Source organism: Barbus barbus (assembly GCF_936440315.1).
Source record: "Barbus barbus genome assembly, chromosome: 16".
NCBI classification, from domain to species: domain Eukaryota; kingdom Metazoa; phylum Chordata; class Actinopteri; order Cypriniformes; family Cyprinidae; genus Barbus; species Barbus barbus.
This window is the reverse complement of record NC_136744.1, coordinates 18,691,194-18,712,496: the sequence shown is the minus strand read 5'-3', so window position 1 is coordinate 18,712,496 and position 21,303 is coordinate 18,691,194. Positions and strand designations below refer to the sequence as shown.

Here is a 21,303-nt window from a genome sequence, read left to right as displayed (position 1 = left end):
TTAATTTGTATTTATTTGTAGAATAGCACATTTTTAAGGAGGACCTGTGATATGAAACTGCTTTGAATATCATCTTACAGCTTTGTGTCTGTTGCATTTTCTTCAGTGTAATATAGGATTGAGAACAATTATATTTTACTTTAATGCCGCATTTAAAACAGATTTTAAAACCCAGATGTTATTTTGCATCCTTTTTTTTTTTTTTTTAATGAGTAATGTGACTCAAATATTTCAGAAACTTACCATGTGCAGCTGTGATTTGGCTATTTTAGCACGTGCTTGTTCTTTTGGGGCTTAACATTTTCAGATTTGGTGAATTTAATATGTAGAAGTCAAATTATGAGTTGTCTTTCTCTGGCTTTCCTAAATCTCTAAACATGTGTTTATACATTTAAAGACACACATGCACTTTGTTTTTTTTTTTACGTGTGTGCTATTCATCGTTGCAAATGTTTATGACTCTTTCTTCTTTAAAGCACATGAGAAAAAACTGCTGTGATGAGGAAAGTCTGTTTTCAGATAGTAAAAGCAGCACTAGGGGTAAAAGCACAAATGACATGGAATTATACCCTGTAGGAAGCCAGTAGGATTACGTTTTTTTTTTAGAGAGGATTACAAACTTGCAAACTGCGCTGATGGACTAGGATAAAAGAAAAACAGAACATTCAAACCAAGATGCGTACATTTTGACTAGTTGATTTTGGAGCCCTCTGGTTAAGGTCACAGAGACCTGTAAAGTGATGTAAAGTCTGAACACTCAAAGTTTAACACTGAAATACATAACAAAGATCTGTTTTCTTTAAGCACTCTTCCAGAGCCCAAAGCTTATCCAATAGAATCATTTACAAAAAGTTCCACACAGATTTCAGAGCATAAGTATACCGTTTCTATATGTATACTGTGTGTAGAGAACTGTGCTCTGCTTTAGTGACGTAGCGAGTCTAATGACTGGTCGTGATTGGTCACGTACTGTATGTTTTAATCCTGGTTTAGCAGCACCACAATGGAAAAAACCGCATAACTGTCAACAAGCCTGGATTGGTGCAGAATGGCACACTTCAGCAGCACTAAACCTTCAGCATGATAGTTATTTCATGCATCTTCACAAATCTCTTGAATGAAATTTAAAGCCTTCAATTGCACCGTATACAATCTGTCACATTATTTATGTGTGATATACATTTATATACATATCTAAAAACCAACTACAGAACCACAAGTTCAGAAATATACTTTTATATGTTTACTGACAGTCAAATATTGCACCTATCACTCATTTTTTTAAAGAAACAAATTATAATACTTTAGGAGAAAAAAATGTATTATAAAACAATATTTATAACATTTATTTTACAAAACAGAAAACAGTTGTGTTCAAATTAAAGTCAGTTTCAGTTCCTGGGTCAGTGTATTCACATTTTCATTTGTTTGTCAAAGTGTTTGCTTGCTGACGCCTATGTCTATTTTAAAAGATAAGTATTGGGCCCACTGTTGGATTGACATGATATGGAACTGGCATAAAAAAAATCCTAATCTTCTTTTGTACTCCTGTGTTTGTATCATGTGCATTAAAATAAATCTGTTACATAAAACATGCCGATGTACTTAATCATATAAGTGCACCTCAACCTAAAATAATAATTTAGATAAAAATATCATTAAACACATATGATAAACAACTGATAAAAAATAAATTTTCTTTACAGTAGTTGTATTATGAATGTTTTCTATGTTTTGAGCACTACTAATTGTCACAAGTTGTCAAAATGCATTTCTCTTCTGATTATAGTTGTACTAGAGATTCTGTGGATTTTATGTTTGTCTGGAAAATCCTGTCCAGCAGCAGCTGATCCATGAGTTCATGACCAGTTGAGACTCTCTTCTGAAGATTGTGGCATCCATAATAAGCATATTAACTTTACTCTGATCTCGGATTTATCAAAGCTGGATAAATGTCGCAATGTAATTAAAATGGAGGCTTGCCTGAATCCTTTCATGGGTATTAATGAGTCTATAGCTATCTTTGAGTGTGTGGTGTCAGTAAAGCTCAGCTGTTGGTCTTCGGTCATTCTTTGGTTTCTGTATCTTCTCAGCAGACCTTCGTCTGGCTTTCCGCTCTTTGCTGGACTCCTTGCAGAGGCCTTCATCACTGGCAGCTTGGAGACTGTCAAATGTGCCATGTCTCTCATCAGATGTGTGAGAGCTTTCCGAATGTCTCCTGTTTCTCCACATCTCCGTGCAACGCTCAAAGCAGTTGAACTTGGCATCGGTGGTGCAGGCGTACATTCCCGCGGGCACAGCAAGCACCATGGCAAGTACAATGATGACAATATGAATGAGCTTCTCTCTCTGTTCCATCTCATTGAAATCACTGCCTGTCACAAATACAATGCACTGGTCATTCCGAGGAGCCTGGTTTTTTAGAGTAACACAGATTTCATATTTAGTGGCTGGTAGCAGGTCTGTGACAGAGTATGTGTTGATACCTGGCCCAATATATATCTGCTCCTTCTTGAGTGTGTCATATCGGCCAAAATGGATAGTGAACCAGGTTTCAGCTGGATTGTCTATAACAGCATGCCACTCGATTGTGATGCCATAGACTGTCTGCTTGGCAATACGGATATCGATGTAAACATTTTCCTCAGCGATGGCAGCAGGGAAGCCTGAGGAATGAGACACCGAGCCTTCCAGAGATTTCACATCCAGTAAGACACTGATGGAGGAATTGCCAATAAAGTTGTTGGCAGTGCAGGTGTAGAGCCCTCGATCGGCTAGATGGAGTGAAGGAATGATCAGCTGAGACTTGATAGTGTCCTCATCCACACGGCTCTGAATCTCTGAACACACAATAAACAGTTTTTGAAACTAAGGACAGTTTAACAACACCAACAAAAATTATAAAGAAATCTATACAAAATATATTAATAATTTATAAAAAAAATAATGTATTTGAGTATTATTATTTATGATATTAATATATTAAGCGCGGCTTGTCTATTTGGGCACCAAAATATTCATCCAAAACATAGACCTCTATATAAACTGAATCAATAATAAATTGTAAATGTGTTCAGCATTCTGCAACAAATATGTTTTGGATTTTCTATACTATTTTAAGTCGTAAAGTAAGCAGTAGCCTATAATCAAGTAAATAATAATTTAAAAAAATAAGTTAAGTGAACCTGACAATTCACTTAGCTTATTTTATTATTATTATTATTTACTTGATCATTTTAAGGCAACGGGTTTCCTCAATTTTTTTGAGTTAAGTCAACTTATCACTTTTTACAGTGTAGGTTTAGGGGTGGAGATGGGTGGGTTTAGGGATCAGGGGGTGGAGACGGGTAGGTTAAGGTATATGTAAGGTGGGAGGAGTTGGATCTTGTGTTCTGCAGTGAGGACCATCTCAAAATGTTGTGTTCAGAGAGTAGAATATAAAATTTTCAAAATAATCTGCCCCACCTAAATTTATGGTCAGGAGCCGCTACTGCTTTTGAGTAATTTTTAGGAACTTAAAAGAATATGAATATGCTTATATTTTATATAAACTGAATTGTGTTAGAAGATGAGGTTTAAAGATATGTAATTTTGTAACCATTTACAAAATGGTGTTTTTACACTTTTTGCAAGTAGGCTGTAATAATATCTGTGTGCACTAATTGAGAGTTAAGCACCTAATTTTTAAATAAAGATATCCAATTAAGTAAAGATAAACGTATCTAAACATGATTTACGGGAATATCTCTTACCACGAAATCCTCTTAGTATCTTAAGACCATATATCCACCGAACAGCAGGTTCAGGTCTGGCCGTGGCAAAGCATGTTAGCGTGATGTTCCCTCCTAAAGGCGCCGTGATGTTGGTGTCTGGGGCGCTGACCTCAGGCTTCACACACGTCTTTAGATCGACCTCGTGGAAAAATTTCCCTGCCTTGAATTCGGGACTAGAGCATGTCAAATATGAGTTCATTAGAATGAACGGTGGACTCAGCGATTTGATGAACTCAATGAAGCCTCCAAGGCGACAGTCGCACAGCCATGGGTTGTCGTGAAGCGCCAGAACGACGTTGGACGCTGTAGGTCGCTCGTGCTTGTTTTCTGTGTGATAGAGAGGCCAGTTCAGGAAGACGTCTTTAGAAATGACTGAGAGTTGATTAGAGGACAGATCTAAGTAGGTCAGGCCTGGTAGAAACTTTAGCGCGTGTTCAGGGAGGGCGTCGATGCGGTTGTGTTTCAGGTCCAGGATCTTGAGGTTGGGGGTTTCCTCAAACGCTGTCCATGGTACTGAACGCAGTTTGTTGCCCTGCAACCGGAGCTCCGTCAAGTTCCCCAAACCTTCCAGACTTTTGATATTTATGATGGCGATGTCATTGAAGTTCAGCCAGAGATGCTTTAGTAACTTAACATGCGAAAACGCTGCCTTTGGTAGCTCACTTAGCAGTGATTTCTCTATTCGGATTTTAGTTAAATCTTCCTGTATGTCCTCAGGAATGCCGGATAATGGCGCTTCCATACATGTGAGTGACCTAGAAAAAAACATTCCATACTTTCAATTGCAATTTTTTTTAAAGGTTGGATAACCTGTAACTTTGTATTTATTAAATATAATATAAAAATGTTTCTGAATTCAAGCTGTCTAGCAGAGGTATTCCCTTTCTCTGGAAAATTACTTGGCATGACAGTAATGGCAGTACTATCAAGGACAGCAATTCTAATAAATAAATAAATACAATAAAAAAAAGTTAAAATAATATATATATATATATATATATATATATATATATATATATATATATATATTATTCATTTATTTATTTATTTATTTTTTTATTTAAACTTTTTTTTTTTATTGTATTTATTTATTAGAATTGCTGTCCTTGTATGTATATATATATATATACATAAACCCATTTTTAAAATTCCTTTCTTTAACAAAAGGGGCAAAAAAGTTCCTCTAATCATACAAATATTCATATTTACAGACCATAGCACATATATACTATAGATAGCCCTGTTCTCAACACAACAACAATCATCTTTGCTCAATGCCACTGCTGACCTCTGTTAATACTGTGTGCACTGAAAGGAGCTGCAACTAACCTCCCATAACGGTCAGTCCCACAGGAGCATCCTGGAAAACACTCTGAGCTGATATGACTTAATAAAATAAAGAAAACAATCAAACGAAATATAATTGAGGCATCCATAGTCTCCTATAACATTACATCCACTCCGTGTCTGCTCGCGACATGACTGCAGGTAGAGTTGAGCAAAGCCTATTATCAGTAATCCTTGACGTACCCTGTGAGAGACTATTTGGAACTTAATTGTAGGTCTGACCTACTATTGTTGTTAAAAAACAAAGTAAATGTAACACGTTTTTAAAATATATATACAAAATTTATTTTGAAGCATGAATGGGTACTAAGCAACCTGGGACACAAAAATTATGAATGGTTTAGGTGGCACAAGTTTCACATGTTAAACAAACAGAAATAATTTCACATACATGATGACAATGTTGGTGCATACACTGTAAAAAATGTTTTTTAAAGTTATAAAGATTATCAGTATGGATTATGAGAAAATATTATTTTTGTCTTTCTATTCCAAAATTTAATTCAATTCAATGTGTTACTTGCTGTTTAAGAAGCTTACTTCCAATTTCTAAGTTAAAGCTGTTTCTGCACAAATGAAAATCCCAACTGATTTGTTTCCATTACAGTGTTACACTGGACTCATTCATTTTTGTTAGAAGAGTATGTGTAGTATGAACAAACTGTGAAAATGAATCCCCAATTCCTTACATAATAATAGTATTATTACATATTAACAGATTTTTTTCCCCACATATACAAATAAACAAGAATTCATATGAACACTTCCCTTTGAATCAGTTCCTCCTAGTCTAAAGGGGTAAAAGTACATATCTATATGTTCCTGGGATTGCTCAGCCACAACCCCACCACCAGCCAAAGGCTTAGTTTAGAACCAAGTCCAAAAGCACAGCAACAAAGAGCAACTTTACCAAGACAGCATAAAAGTCTTCACTTCTGCACTTTGTTACTTATGCTAAGTATCCTGAGGTTTCTTCACGGATGGCCAGTCATGTACTGCTGGTACAGGTTATGTGCACTCAGGTACTGTGGCTGGGCCTGGATACTGTGGTGGCTGCGTGGTGGAATTGTGGCTGAGGGATATTGTCAGCAGAAGTATTCGTTGGGCTGTCCCTCAATCTTAGCCGTGGACTCCGAGTCTAGGCTGGACCGGGCCGACAGCAGTCTGTTGGACTCCTCTGCATTCAGTCTGTTGAGATATTCCCCTTCCAAGCCTTTGGCCTTGGTGCTAGGAGACAGAGTCTCAAACGTAACATACGAGTCCTGAATGTCTTTGGACTTTTTGCCCAGAAACTTCTTTATTTTCCTCTTAAGTGCCCCGCAGCACACGATCACAGTCAGAGGCACGGCTATCACGCAGGCAACCGTGATTACTACTACATTAATGAGCTTTTGGGTTCCATTAGCGCTTGCTGCTGCATCTGTTGAGAAGATTACACACTGCTCCTTTTTGGGGATCAGCCCCTTGACGCACACGCAGGCGATGTATTTGGTTTTTGGAACCAGTCCCTCAATGAGGATCCGGTTGTTGCCAGGACTGACATTAATTCTGCGCATATCCCTCTCACCAAACACAGCGTAAAGGACGCTAAAAGCGGTTGTGTTCTTGGCGGTCGGTGCCCTCCAGTTCAGACACACAGTGTAGTCCGTATCGCCAATCACTTTTACAGCGCGCACAACCCTGTCGGGGTCTTGCTGCAGCGAGGATGTGTTTGCGGCCAGGTTGCTCAGATTGGTCTCTAGGAACCCGTCGGGACTGGCTGTTTGGGTATTCGTCCGACTGTTAGCGGCATTGTCGCTCTCCATTCCTGGATATGGGCCTCTGTAGCTCACGGTGGCACCAAGTGGTAGCGCAATGTTGGGAGTTGGGGAAACATATGTGGCGATGTGTTTTTCTTGATAGGCTGCCTTGACTATTGGGTTGGGCTTCTTGGACTTTACTTTGGTTTTTGGATCCACAGTCGGATTCTCAGCTTTTGGGGCGTCACTTATGATCAAAGAAATAACTGCTTCTGCACTCCCTGCATAATTTGATGCTTTGCAGATGTATTTACCCGTGTCACGAAAGGACACTGCAGGCACGCTTAAAATAGACCAAACGATTCCCTCCTTCGAATTCTCCAGTTGAGCTGCAAAATTTAAAGGAAAAAGGCAGAACGATTGAGTACATTTGCTCAAAATGCAAGAACTAATTAGTATTGTGTAATCACAGTTGTTGTGTCCGCGCCAGCAGTGAAATCACTGTGCATTAGCATTTCTGGCTTATGCTGCTTAGCCGCCGCCACTGTGCTGACTCACCTGTCCTATTCAGTGGCTTCCCATCTGCCCTTCTCCAGGCCAGCTCGGGGATGGGAACCCCAATGGTTCCACATCGCAGCAAGACATTGTTGCCCACTGCGCTTCTCACCCGGGCTACGGCTGTGTGGACACGAGGCCCCTGGCAGCGCCGGAGCTCAGCACCACTAAACAGAACTCCAGAGAGGCTCTCTGGATCTGCACACCTGAGCCTTGTGTCAATGAAAGCCACCGACAGACTGGGAGACTTTTGGAACTCGACCAGGTCGTATAATCGACAATCGCACAACCAAGGGTTGTCATGAAGACCTGGGGCAAAACAAATGATCAGTGACAAGTTACATCAAAACTCTTAAATTAAGAAAACCTTTATGATTGTAATAAAAAGTTATAATTGTGAGCGCATTTCCTCTAAAAGGTTTCTTAAGAAATTAAGAGATTTTTTTTTGTATTTCATATATTTTTCAAATGTATTTATATAAAAATATATATATACACTGAAAAAAAATGGTGCAGGATTTACTTTGAAATAATTTTCTGTCAGAAAGTGCAAGTAAATTTCACAAATAATTGAGAAGAAGAAAAGGCAAGTAACAATGAATTAAACAGGAAAATTTTAAGAAGAAAAACTGAAAAATAATCTATATAAATACTTAAATATACAAAATATACAATAACCTCAATTATATTAAATTAAGAAAAGAAGGCAAAGAAAAAAATTACCAAGAATAATTTTCGAACTTTCTGCTCCCTGGATGGGTTTGACTGTCAGCCAAGTATTGAGGACCTCAGATGGCACTGTCAGCAGATTATTGCTGGATAAATCCAGGTAGGTTAAATTTTTCATGTAGGGAGCAGCCTCAGATGGTACTGAGGACAGCTGGTTGTTGTGTATATCGAGTAGCCTCAGACTGGGCATGTCCATGAGGGATTCCCACGGAAACGAAGTGAGCGAATTTCCATCGAGCCTTAGTTCCTCTAAACTATACAAACCCCGAAAGCTGTCCGAGTTGAGAGAGGACAAAACGTTAAAAGACATCCACAGGAATTCTAAGTTAGAGAGGTAGCTAAAAGCCTCGCTCGGGATCCTCTTGATGGCTGTCTTTTCAATCCGAAGTTTCGAGGTGTCGCCTGGGAAAGTGGCGGGCACCAGGGAAATCTCGGGATCGTTGCAAATCACGCTCCTGCAAAACGCATTCGAAACAAGAATAAAGAGCTATAATTAGGGGGTTTGAAAGCAAGCGCACACGAATCTTTAAAACCAGCGGTCTTTGACTGACGCTACAAATGCTTGTTAAAAAAATTAAAAAATACTAAAAATCACAAATCAAAAGTCATTATTTGCGTCAAAATGTACCCATATTGCGCAATGAAAAGGAAAGATCATGTTTTCTTGATTGAATTGACTGAAAAAATAGACTGAATAGACTCCCGTATTTTAAAACTCTAAGAGATACTAAAATAAGAATAAATAAATACCTTCTGTGTGGACTACAATATGTAGCCTATGTAATGTAATGAATGTGAAATATGCAAAAATCAAAAAGGCACAAGTGCAACACATTTCAAGTGGGGAAAAATGCATTGCATGAATTAAATACAGTTGAGATCATAAAACACAGACTCACCTGGCTCTTGATCCATCACTCAGGTTATGATAAAAGCAGCTGCATTGGGAAGGGCAGGTGCTCCGAACAAGTGGAAAGCCGCCAGATGCCAGTAGGAGACCCAAAAAGACAGTAAGAGACATTTCGCTACTCGTGTCAACAAAACACCGCCGAACGTAGTTTTAATGAAAAACCATGCACTTGCAATTATGGGGAAAATAACCAGCATGTCATCGTCGCTCTGCTCCGATTGCCCATAGTGATCTGACGGCTACAAGTCCAGCAGATAAAAAGGACAGATGAGGATTAGCGAAAGCACGCGCGTTATTTTCATTTAGATGCGTATGCATCTTGGAATCTGATAGGCTACACAGATATACAGCTGTTAATTATAGGGAGGAAATATTTATGAAATGGTCATAATGTTTATTGCCCATCCCCCATCCAGCTCTCTTTCAAACCATCCTCTCTCTGCCTAACAGCCAAACAATGACATTTGTTGCATCACTTCTAGATTGTGTAAGAGCTGATGATACTTTTGGAAGCTGGTCTGTTCTGGCTGTACCAGTCACTATCGCCTAGGTATTCTTGCTCTGAACATAGGAGAGACCAGGGAGCGTTGAAAGAATTTGTTTCAACATCTGTTAAATAAAATAAAACAATATTTTTCTATGTTGTAAATAATATTTCCATATTTGCCATATATATAACTAGTTTATCGATTCTTCCTTGTAATAATTAATGTGCACTGTATCATCAGCATGAGAGTTGCCAGACTAAGGACATCCAAGTTTCTGCACAGCTATCGTTGAGTGGCGTGTCCGATAGGATTTTTAAAATATTTTCCTTCATGTAATCCTGTTAGGCCTCGGCTGACAGGCAGCTTGCTCTTCATAAGAGCCTGTTGTTAGGGTTTATAAATACCATGTTATTAATTGTTGTTATTTATTATGTTCTTAATAGACAGATACAAGCCAATGTAAGAAAAATGAATAAATACATATTTTAACATCATGAGCTCAAAACAGTAAACGAGAAAAGTGCAGGAATGATAATGAATATTTCAAAATCTTTCTTGAGTTTCTGGAATAAGTGCAAAATGCAGAGCAGTTAAAACTTTCAACACATTTTCTTTCTGAAAGGGTTACATGTAAATATTTATTTGGTATAAAACTGGTATGGCGTGTCTCTGTTTAATGAGACTGAGTTATTTTTGCCAGAAGCCTATTTGTTTTTGCTACTGTAGGTATGTAAACACAACATGGGTTGAACCTTGGAACCAGGTCATCTGTTCTTTAGTGCCAAGTTGAAAATATAAAACAGAATTTCCCTACTCTGCCATTAGCTTAAGGCAAGAAAAAAAAAATCTGCAAAATGTTATTTATAATTTTAAATAATTCATTTTTAACTATTTGTTTGTTTTGAAAAATGTGCAATAAATTATTGTAATATCAGTTAATGTTTTCTAATGTTTTAACCTCTGACTTCCTAAACTTCTCACACACACATCATTATTATTAAGGTCACATTATTCCTCTAAAGATCTTTTTGTGAGTGTCACAGTTATAAAGTATATAGAATTCAGTAAAAGCTTAAAACTGCAGTGAGCTCAGTACCTACTTTTCTTAAAGTTTTGTTACATTCATGTAAGGCAACTAATCTACTTTAGCAAAACCAAACAAATCTTTTACTTTACAGAGGTGTGGAAATTTGAGTGAAAAAAAGGGTTTTGAATGGTCATACGACTATAGGCATTTTTTAACATGTAAATGATATTTCATAACCTCATAATCTTTACTGAGGTACTTGACTGAACAATATGAGTCTTGTTTAGGATATGTATGGTATGATAAGCCCTAAATTCTCAGAAATTATACATTGTATATGTAAGTCCCTGTATGTGGAAATACACATGACTTCTTGTGATAAAACACTGATGATTGAAGATGTGGTTAAATCTTACCTGATGAAAGTAGGTTAGTGTATCAGTGTTACTCTTTGTAACTTATTATTTGGCTTTTACTCCTGTATGAATAATGCAATCAGGAAACAAAGGGCTTTTTAATAAATGCAATTCGGATTGGCTATTTTGTCTAAATATATTCAAAATGTTTCTATTTCAGCACCGAACACATCTTACGATTGGGACTGTATAGGATGTAAAGGCTTAATGTTGTAAATGTAGCCAAACTAAAATTATATCTCAGAACAACAACTAATCTATTTGTGAATACATTGTCATTTTCTCTCTCTATTGTGTCTGAAGATCTATTCTATTTCTCCAAACCACAACGTCTCCTACAATTGAGAAAAGTCATTGTAAACAGTTTCTCTAATCATCCCTATGCAAACCGTCTGGTATCCAGTGTCCGTTAGTGTCAGGAGTGACAGCTCGACAACAGAACACGACGCACTGGATTGGCACAGACTGGACTGGTTCCCATCCACCTCGGTCTTATCATCAGAGCGCTCAAGCGTCCGACACACAAAGGCTTGTTGTCTAACTGAATGAGCGATTTACAGTCGCCCTGTGTAAATACGTATTAGGGGTCAGTGGTAGGAGTTGTTATATTCATTAAGACATTCTTGTGCGGATTGAGGCAGAGGGAGAGGGCTTTACATAATTACGTTCATGCTTTTTCACGTGAAATGCTCCTTTAAAAGAAGGCTTCGATTGAACACACTGAGGCACATAGCGCGCGCGAGCGGACTGTCATTCTGCACAGTTTGGTATCAGAATTGCGTTCAAAATGGTGACGTCGTATCCATTACCGGAAGGATTCTCCGAGTTTGATGTGTTCTCCCTAGGATCTTGTCTACTCGTGGAGGGTAAGAGTCATGTTTAGGTAAAAAAAAAAAAAAAAAAAAAGAGGATCGCGTGTCTTACTTTGTGGATATGCATAGCCTCAATAGGATGCGCTTTATCCAGGAACGATAGCAAAACGGTTGAAAAAACAAACACATAGCGGTGATTTAACTGTCTGTCAGAAACCTGTCAATGAATGTGTGTTACTGTTGTGTAACCGCTGTGTTTTTGTGGTCTCGAGAAGCTCTGAATGTTCACACGTTTTCTGTGTCCTCTGAAGGTCTCCTCGGGTTCTTCCTGAATGCTGTTACCGTTGTTGCTTTTCTTAAAATAAGAGAATTACGGACCCCAAGTAATTTTCTCGTGTTCAGTCTGGCCATGGCAGATATGGGTATTTCTATGAACGCCACTGTTGCTGCCTTCTCCAGTTTTCTGAGGTGAGCACGCGCACGTTTGTGTGTTGGTGATGTTGACGGAACCCCTAGAGGCGACGCTGCGTCACGGCTGTGTATGTAAATACAGCTGTGATGTAAGAGGGGCCTTTTTTCGTAATGAATGACTAAAGTGCAGCCGTTACTTTAGAGCAGGGGTTCTGAACCCTGGTCCTGGAGGGCAACTGTCCTGCAGAGTTTTGCTCCAACCTTGATCAAATGTACCTGCCTGTAGCTTACTAGTAATCCTGAACAGCTTAATTAGCTGGTTCAGGTGTGTTTGATTAGGGTTGGAGCTAAAATTTGCAGCACAGTGGCCCTTGAGGACCAGGGTTGAGAAAGCCTGCTTTAGAGGGATATTTGGGTGTGCATGATATTTTTTTTTACTGTCTGTGTGACGAAATGTGTATTTTAATCACATCCCTGCTAAAGAAAATATAAGGTGATTTTCTTGTTTTAGCTGGTCTCCCTGATCTGGTCGGACTGGTTTGTTGGCTGGTTTTAGAGAAGTTTTGGGAGTTATCCCTTCTGACATCACCAGCTTGGCCAGGCTGGGAAACTATTATTGATTGACTGATTGATTGATTGTAAGTAGGAATTCATTGTTGGAAAATCCAGCATGGTAGTTGGTTTCCAACTGTTAGTCATTAGTTTTCCAAGTTGGTCATTAGCTAGTGCAACAAATCAGCTGTTTTTTGGAAAACTGTAGCCAGCTAATGAGCAGTTTGGGTTAGAAACCAGCTACCATGTTCTAAAACACCAATATGTTAGATTTCAATTTTTACTGATACAAGCAAGGATGTGATCAAATTCAAAATAGAGGAAACTATTTAGAAAAATGTGTCATTGAGAAAAATATATAGCACGTGACTATTAATTTAAAACTATTAATACTAGTCCTGGGCAATAATTAATCACGATTAATCGCATCCAAAATAAAAGTTTTTGTTTATATATGTGTTTGTACTGTGTATATTTATTATGTATGTATAAATATACACACATGCATGTATATATTTAAGAAAAATGTGTTAATATATGTTTATATATTAAATATATTTCTTTTTAATATAAATTATATGAATATAAATATATACAAGTAAATATTTTTAAAATATATACTGTATGTGTGTGTCTTAACATATACATAATAAATATACACAGTGTACACACACATATATAAACAAAAACGTTTATTTTGGATGCGATTAATCGTTGCCCAGCACTAATTAATACAGATAAACAACATAAGCTATGAACATCAACCAGCAAACTTTGATTTTTTTAAATACTTTATCTTCTTGAAACTCCAGATACTGGCCTTATGGATCAGATGGATGCCAAACCCATGGATTCCAGGGCTTTATGACTGCTCTTGCCAGCATCCAGTTTATTGCAGCCATTGCTTGGGACAGATACCACCAGTACTGCACAAGTGAGTAACAAAAGTAATAGAAAGAACGAGATGCTTCTTACCATATCAGCAGGATATTTGACATGCTTTGTTCTAGATCAACCCACCCATGTTGCCAAGATCACCTGCTGAAGGCACGTATAGGCACATAGGCTTCACCAAAGGCCATTCTTTTCAGAATCTCAGTGAATAGCCATTTTAAACTAACATCTGAACACAGAGCATCGTGGAGTGTAAAAGTCATGTTTAGGTAAAAAAAGAAAAGAGGGTCATGTGTCTTACTTTGTGGATATGCATAGCCTCAATAGGATGCGCTTTATGCAGGAACGATAGCAAAACGGTTGAAAAAACAAACACATAGTGTTTTCTTGCAGTGTATTTATATGTTATGGTGTGTAAAATGTAAATGTAAAATGTAAATTCTGTTACAAAAACATACACAACCATTCAAAACTCAAAAACATTCAAAAACAATATCTTTTTTAATAGATTAATACTTTTATTCAGCAAATATTTTTTGTGCACCATATCATAATATTACACTAATATAAAAAAAAATGGTTTTAAAAGTAGAAAGAGGCATTTGTAAAGATTCCATATAAGAACTACACTGTAAAAAATGAATCATGGGTCTTGTAATTTTCATTAAAAAAATTAAGGTGATACTTTAAAATAGTGTGTATATTTCATTAAAGAAATTGTGATTCAGTGTTGTGTAGAAAATATTGAGGACTTTTTACTAATAAAACCAAGAGATGTGTTTTCCTCATTTTTTTTTAAAGGAATCTTCAGCAGTTTTGAGGCTTGAATTGAGGAACTGATTAAACTAAAAAAAAAAAGGAAAGAAGGCTACCTGTTTATTTTAAGAGAATTAGCTCAATTTTGCAGTTTTATTTTAGAGGTGATTGTTAGTTCCCAGCATGCTTTGCATATAGCTGGATGGAGAGTGAATTTTGAAATTAAATGCTATTTTATGTGTTTTTGAGTGAAGGGAAACATCTATTAATGTTTAATGTTCAGTTATGTTTGACATTTGAAAGAGTTTATGTTACATTGAAGATTCCATTGTACAGTGCAATAGTTACCATTGTGCAGAAGAGTAGCGCATATGGTTCTGGATACTACACCTCTAAGGCATCAAACCTTGTTCAATGAGCAGTAGCTTTTCTTGTGCTAGTGCAGTACTTTCCAGTATTTCTCAAGTAGTTTCCTACTTGAGCTGTTTGGCTGTATACAGTCTTTTAAATGTACAAAATAACTCAGTCAACAATAACTCAAATTTTGAGAATCAACTTAAAATAAATGAGCACATTTCACTAATTATAATAAATTCATTGTGTCATAGATTAATTAATTTAGGAGATTTTACATGATTTTTTCAGGTAGATTCCATTAAAAAATCAAGTTGTAAAAACTACTCAAAAATATTAAGTGTAATATTGTTACCATAATATTTTTAAGTAAATAGCCCATTCCATTTTTTACAGTGTACTCTTCTGTAAACAGTTCTTAAAATAACCATTTTTTTGTTAGTATGAACATTTTTATAGCCTCAAGCATAGGCGCCGATCATTTTAACCAATAAGAACTGAATTGCAGCTTGTATGACTTTATTCTTATTTTCGTAGTTAATTTGAGGCTTTTTTAACGTTATTTTAATGGCAAATGTCAAGAGAGCATTATTTTAATTGAGAGGGTGCCAGCACGAATCTCTTGGCTTGCTCTCTCATATAGTGATCATGGCTCTGCGCTCCCTCAGATATTAGCCTACGTGTGTGCCCTCAAACTTTGTCCTGTGTACATGCAAATAAGTGCTTATTGTAAACATGTATTTATTAAATCATTTTATTTAGTGAAGCGCAGCCCTCATAGAAAGAATGTGTGTATTATTTGGTTACTAAATATGTATTTGCAAGATAAATTTTGTATACTATTTTGTACATTGAGTAATGAGAATGAAATATTTGAAGATATTACATTTGTTACGTATGTGTATGATAATGTAGCCCAGTTATTATTTAGTCATGGAAACAGTGGTGAAAATGTGTTTTCTATATAAAAAAATTAAATAAATGCACGTTGGGGGGGTGGGGGATTGAGCACCCACCGGCAGAAATATAAATCAGCGCCTATGACCTCAAGAGACCTTTTTTATATGTTAAAGGTTCTTCGTGGAACTACAGATGCTAGTAAAGAATCTTAGTTTTTAAGAATGTAGAATGATTTAAGAATGTGACACTAAAGTCTGGATTACTGGCTGCTGAAAAATCAGTTATGATACCAGCACTGTCTATTTAGTAAATTTATATTTATTAAACAGTATAACTTGTATTATTGTAGTATTATAATATAATAGTAATTACAATAACTAGGTACTAACCCTGAACCTACCCCATGTAGCTACCTTATATTACCAGTACTTTCTTAGGTAGGTACATTATAAGTACACTGTAAGTACATGTAAGTTCACATACTGTAAACTAAAGTGCAACCGTAATACCTTGTGATATTAGGGACAAAGCTGCAGTGGAGCAGTGCCATCACCCTGGTTATCTTCATCTGGCTCTTCACTGCCTTCTGGGCCGCCATGCCTCTGATTGGCTGGGGAGAGTATGACTACGAGCCCCTGAGGACATGCTGCACACTGGACTACAGCAAGGGTGACAGGTAAGATGCACCGTTAATTACTACATTCATAATTCACGTCATTTTGTATATTATAACATAAGACATTGCTCACCAGTGTCCGCTTCAGTCACATATTGACCCATATATTCAAATGTGAGTTCTGACCCACATAAAAAGCAATATTAGGGTCATGGAGAGGTCACATGACTCATTTCCTTGTAAATCTGTTCACTGTGAAATAAGACCTATAATGTAATTGTGTCTGTCCTTTTACACAGGAATTATGTGTCTTACTTGATCCCCATGTCCATCTTCAACATGGGCATTCAGATGTTTGTTGTGCTGTCTTCCTATCAGTCCATTGATAGGAAATTCAAGAAGACTGGCCAAGCCAAGGTAAAGTATCCTCTGTACCATATTAGAATTTGACATGTGAGACCAAAGGGTGCATGAAAGGAACAGAGTATACATTTCCCCTCACATTGCATAAGACTGTTATTCACAGGGTTTGAATAGGTCAAAGAAACGTTTTGCCTGGGAGCACAAAGGCATCTCTGCAACAGCTACTGAACTCTTCTCTAGGACAGAACTATTATGTAACACAAAAAACTTGCATGCACACCAATACCAAAGTGACTGAAAAGGAAGAGGATTTCCTTACAGACAGTTAAGACAACCACAGAACAGGGTTATTATCCTTAACTGAAACTAAAACTATTAAAAACATTTAGTTAAATGGAATAAAGCTGAAATATAATAATAATAATACTAGCACAGAATCACTTTAAGTTTGTTTTGTTTTTCTCAGTAGTGCACATAAGTACTACAGTCTGTAGTATGTAGGTCATTTTATTATGTCTTTGTTGAGCCCTCAAGCCTGATTGAGTTTATGACATTTATTCTAATTAACTCTTTTTGTGCGTGTGTGTGCTTTGTGTTTGTTCGCTCATCAGAAAAGTAGAATGTTTAATGGTGTATATCTTACATCAAAGTTAAATCTGCAGCATGTGACTTAGAAATCCAACTAAGACTAAATCTCCTGCTTGCTCTCTATGTGCAGTTCAACTGTGGCACTCCTCTGAAGACCATGCTGTTTTGCTGGGGCCCCTATGGTATCCTGGCTTACTATGCTGCTGTGGAGAACGCAACCCTTGTCTCTCCTAAACTGAGAATGGTGAGGAAATCATGTTTGAAGCACAGCAGACACCCAAAGAAGATCATACCAACATGAATCATTTACCTACCTTTATGTCTTCTGTCTTCTGTAGAACACAATAGAAGATACAGTAAAGTTTGGTTTTGTGTATACACTGAAAGTCAGTGGGTTCCAAAACAACATTGGAAAAAAAACAATACCTGATCAAATTTTCAATTTGTGTTCCACAGAAGAAAATAAAAAGTCATACAGGTTATGGTAATCCTCAAATAAAAACACACTACCATTCAGTCACTCATTTTTATTTCTTCTTTTTTTTTTTTACGAAATTAATACATGACACATCCAATTCTTACACTGATTTTATATATACAGTTAGGTCCATATATTTGGACATTGACACAATTTTCATCTTTTTGGCATCATTATGCCACCAGAACAGAATTAAAAATAAAACAATCAAGATGAAATTGAAGTCCAGAATTTAAGCTTTAATTCAAGGGGTTGAACAAAAATATTACATAAAATACTTAGGCATTACAACCATTTTTATGCACAGTCCCCCCCATTTTCAGGGGCTCAAATGTAATTGGACAAATAAATATAATCATAAATGTTCATTTTTACTATTTTATTGAGAATCCTTTGCAGGCAATGACTGCCTTAAGCCTGGAACTCTCAGAGTGTGCATTTTAAGCCCATATTCATGATATAACAGTAACTTGAATATGTTTTGGGCAGCAGCTAAAACAATCAAAATTGTGCCTGTGTCCAAATATATATGGACCAAAAAGTTTTTTTGTTTTTTTTTTCCGGTTACTTGAGCACCAAATCAACATGATTTCTGAAGGATCATGTGACACTGATGACTGGAGTAATGGCTGCTGAAAATTCAACTTTGCTATTACAGGAATACATTACATTTTAGAACAAATTCAAAGAGAAACTAGTTGTTTTACATTTTACTGGATTTTTGATCAAATACATTTGGAGACTGTAGTGTAAACAGTAACTGTTTACACATTTCTGTTAAACTATTTATTCAATACTGTGTGCATAAAATGAATCTGTTCTGAACTTATTCTTACAGATTGCACCCATTTTGGCTAAGACATCACCTACTTTCAACGTCTTTGTTTACTCCCTTGGAAATGAGAACTACAGAGGAGGAATCTGGCAGTTGCTCACTGGCCAAAAGATTGAGACTTCTGCTATTGAGAACAAGACCAAATAAACTAAGAATGTGATAACAGTTAATGTCCTGGTAGTTTCTAACAGGTATGACACTTGCTGATTGGAATTGTGTGCTTATATCATCCTTGTTGTATTTTTGTTGAGTGTTTGTGGACATGAGAGTTGAGTCTGTGTTTGTGGTAGTTTGGTCTTTTATATTTAATATAGATTTCAGCAAGTAATAAAATTTCTTAAACTGATATTTTGACAAAGCACATAAGCTGCTCCTAATGGAAATGTTACAGAACAGGGTCCAATTTTATCCGTATCGTTGCAAAGCACTTTTAAGAAGAGAATTTGTGGCCATCATTTAATAAGGGTTAAGCTGCTTCCATGTATGCAGTTCTGAAAGGAAACACAATCAGGAACCATGTAACCTATATTTTGAGGTTGTGGGTGAACTTTCAAAGATATTTCATTGCATATAAGTGCCGTTACACTGTACATTAAAGCTGGCTTTTAAATGTTACAATTAGTGAAAATGTAGCCATTACAAAAAAAAAAATAATTTACTGCTAGCAATACTTTTTACCATCTCTACAGTATATTAATTTATTTCATGTTAACCAGAATGTACAATTTGGCACACCAAGGAAATAAAGTGTACTTTATTTTGCACATAGGGAAATCATTTGCTATGAGATAAAGGTCTACATCAAGCTTATGAGACAGAATTAGGCAAGCAACATTTTCTAATCCCAGAAACAACGGTGCTTTTCATGAAAACACATTCCCCAGTGCACAAGATTAGTCAAAAGAAAAAGATTATGCACGAGACTCACTGCGATTGGAAATGTTCAGACTGGTGATCTCGTTTTCCCTCTGCAGATTCTGTCTGTTTTAACATGAATCATTCTGGCATCTGAAAAATAATTAATGAATTCCAAATCATTTTTATGTTGGTATTTTGTACACCGTAAGGGAAAAAAAAAATTGTCAGGTAACAAAAATGTGTTTCATGTTTTTAATTAAAAGTATTAAAAATATAATTTCACTTTGTGCATAACAGAAATATCATTACTACATACATAAATGGTAATGTTCAATGAAGAGAATGCATTTCACAAGCCAAAGTAGCATGTAATGCCAAGTAATTTTGCTAGAAATTGCATAAAATGTGCATATTTCTAGTTTTTTTTCAGAATTGTATTTTTTTTACAGACTACAATGCATGCAACGACAAACAGACAAAAGGTCACTCTTTTTACACATTTGTACCAAAAAACACATACTCAATACAAATATACAATACTTGTAAATACACAATAAAAAAAGTATATAATATGCTGACATAATGCAAAACAAGTTTTTTAGTGGATAGATAGAAGTAGAACATAAAATATATAAATACAATTTTCAAAAATACACAGTAGTATCAACTATTAAACATAAGGATGCTTATGAAAGATATACTTTTCTGTACCACAATGTTTGTGTATGTGACATGCTAATGAACAAATGATAGATATGTACAACTGTGTAGTCTGACACATAATGTCTCTGCAGTGGTTCATGTGTCGCTTGTAATGCTTCAACCTAATTAGTCTTTAAAAGCTCTTGTGTCCGTTTAAGCTTGACTTCCTCAAGTGCACTTTCATTAACCTGTGAATGATGTTCAGTGGATGTCTTGTCAGCAACATATGATGTGTATATCTCAGCCAAGATGCACAAGAGTGAAATAAACATCGGTGGCTACTCTTTATTATGTCTTAACTGTGTTCTCTGGACCACTGAATATTTTAGTGGACTGGAGAACTGCGAAGATGTTCATTCCCAAACTTCCCAAAAAGCAAATATTACACTGGTCAGCATCTCTATGCATTTTTTAAATGTTATTATTTTTACATTTGTACTTAAAAGTAACTTAACCCAAGATGGTTTACATCTTACTTCACTTTTTCTTAATTTGTACTTCATATGGCCCCATTAGTGTTTTTTTTTGCTGCTTTCTTTGAGGTCACATCACTGCTGACATAAGAGATGGCTTTAGCTTCTGCGTATATTGATATTTATATTACTTACATACGACTGCTTATTTCTAATATTTTAATGATCCTGCATTCAGAAATCCACACAATTCAAACTAAGAATAAATAACTAAAAGCATACTTTACAAACGATTCATTTTGGCCACTATTTGCATACCACTAAAAAGATTTTGGTGCATGGAAAGAATGATTTTAAAAATAAAACAATATTTTTAAAATACCCTAAATCATCATTCCAGATGTCATCTAAAAATGCGGCAAATTTGTGAAGCGGTCACAAAAAGTCACAAAACTCATAAATTTTGAAACATACCACTGGCATTTACAGTGGTTTTACAGAGGTAAACCAATCCATAACTGGCATAAATATGGAATTAATTGTCCAAACTTTTGAAATCTATTTTCATACTTGGAATACTTGTACCAAACAAAAAGCAAAGACTCTTCAAAATATCGCCTGTATCCCAACACGAATGGCCCACGGCTTTGTGAAATCCAAGTGGATTTGCTTTGATATAAATCACACGTGATGTCACTATGAGATACAAACAGTTCTTTGATGTGTAGTCAGTTTATAACATATAACACATTGTACTGACATCGAGAGTGTCTGATCTGCTGCCTTG

The 21,303-nt window shown here is 36.3% G+C and overlaps 3 protein-coding genes across 3 annotated transcripts; 1 reads left to right on the top strand and 2 right to left on the bottom strand.

Annotated features, from left to right (window-relative positions):
• Window positions 1-17: 17 nt before the first annotated feature.
• LOC306882033 (leucine-rich repeat, immunoglobulin-like domain and transmembrane domain-containing protein 2) lies at window positions 18-5,289 on the bottom strand. Its single transcript, XM_079436465.1, has 3 exons — window positions 5,103-5,289; window positions 3,753-4,528; window positions 18-2,840 (listed from the first exon to the last, which is right to left on the bottom strand). The coding sequence occupies exons 1-3, from the start codon at window positions 5,207-5,209 to the stop codon at window positions 2,038-2,040; spliced, it is 1,686 nt and encodes a 561-aa protein (XP_079292591.1). The 5' UTR covers window positions 5,210-5,289; the 3' UTR covers window positions 18-2,037.
• A 96-nt stretch (window positions 5,290-5,385) lies between these two features.
• On the bottom strand, window positions 5,386-9,280 carry LOC306882902 (leucine-rich repeat, immunoglobulin-like domain and transmembrane domain-containing protein 1). The gene is made up of 4 exons (XM_079437896.1): window positions 9,043-9,280; window positions 8,138-8,598; window positions 7,418-7,723; window positions 5,386-7,248 (listed from the first exon to the last, which is right to left on the bottom strand). Exons 1-4 carry the CDS (start codon window positions 9,162-9,164, stop codon window positions 6,206-6,208), a joined length of 1,932 nt encoding a protein of 643 aa, XP_079294022.1. The 5' UTR covers window positions 9,165-9,280; the 3' UTR covers window positions 5,386-6,205.
• Window positions 9,281-11,401: 2,121 nt separating this feature from the next.
• Window positions 11,402-20,390, top strand: LOC306882130 (RPE-retinal G protein-coupled receptor-like). The gene is made up of 7 exons (XM_079436613.1): window positions 11,402-11,850; window positions 12,108-12,264; window positions 13,572-13,693; window positions 16,186-16,339; window positions 16,579-16,696; window positions 17,361-17,474; window positions 18,547-20,390. The coding sequence occupies exons 1-7, from the start codon at window positions 11,772-11,774 to the stop codon at window positions 18,688-18,690; spliced, it is 888 nt and encodes a 295-aa protein (XP_079292739.1). The 5' UTR covers window positions 11,402-11,771; the 3' UTR covers window positions 18,691-20,390.
• Window positions 20,391-21,303: the final 913 nt, after the last annotated feature.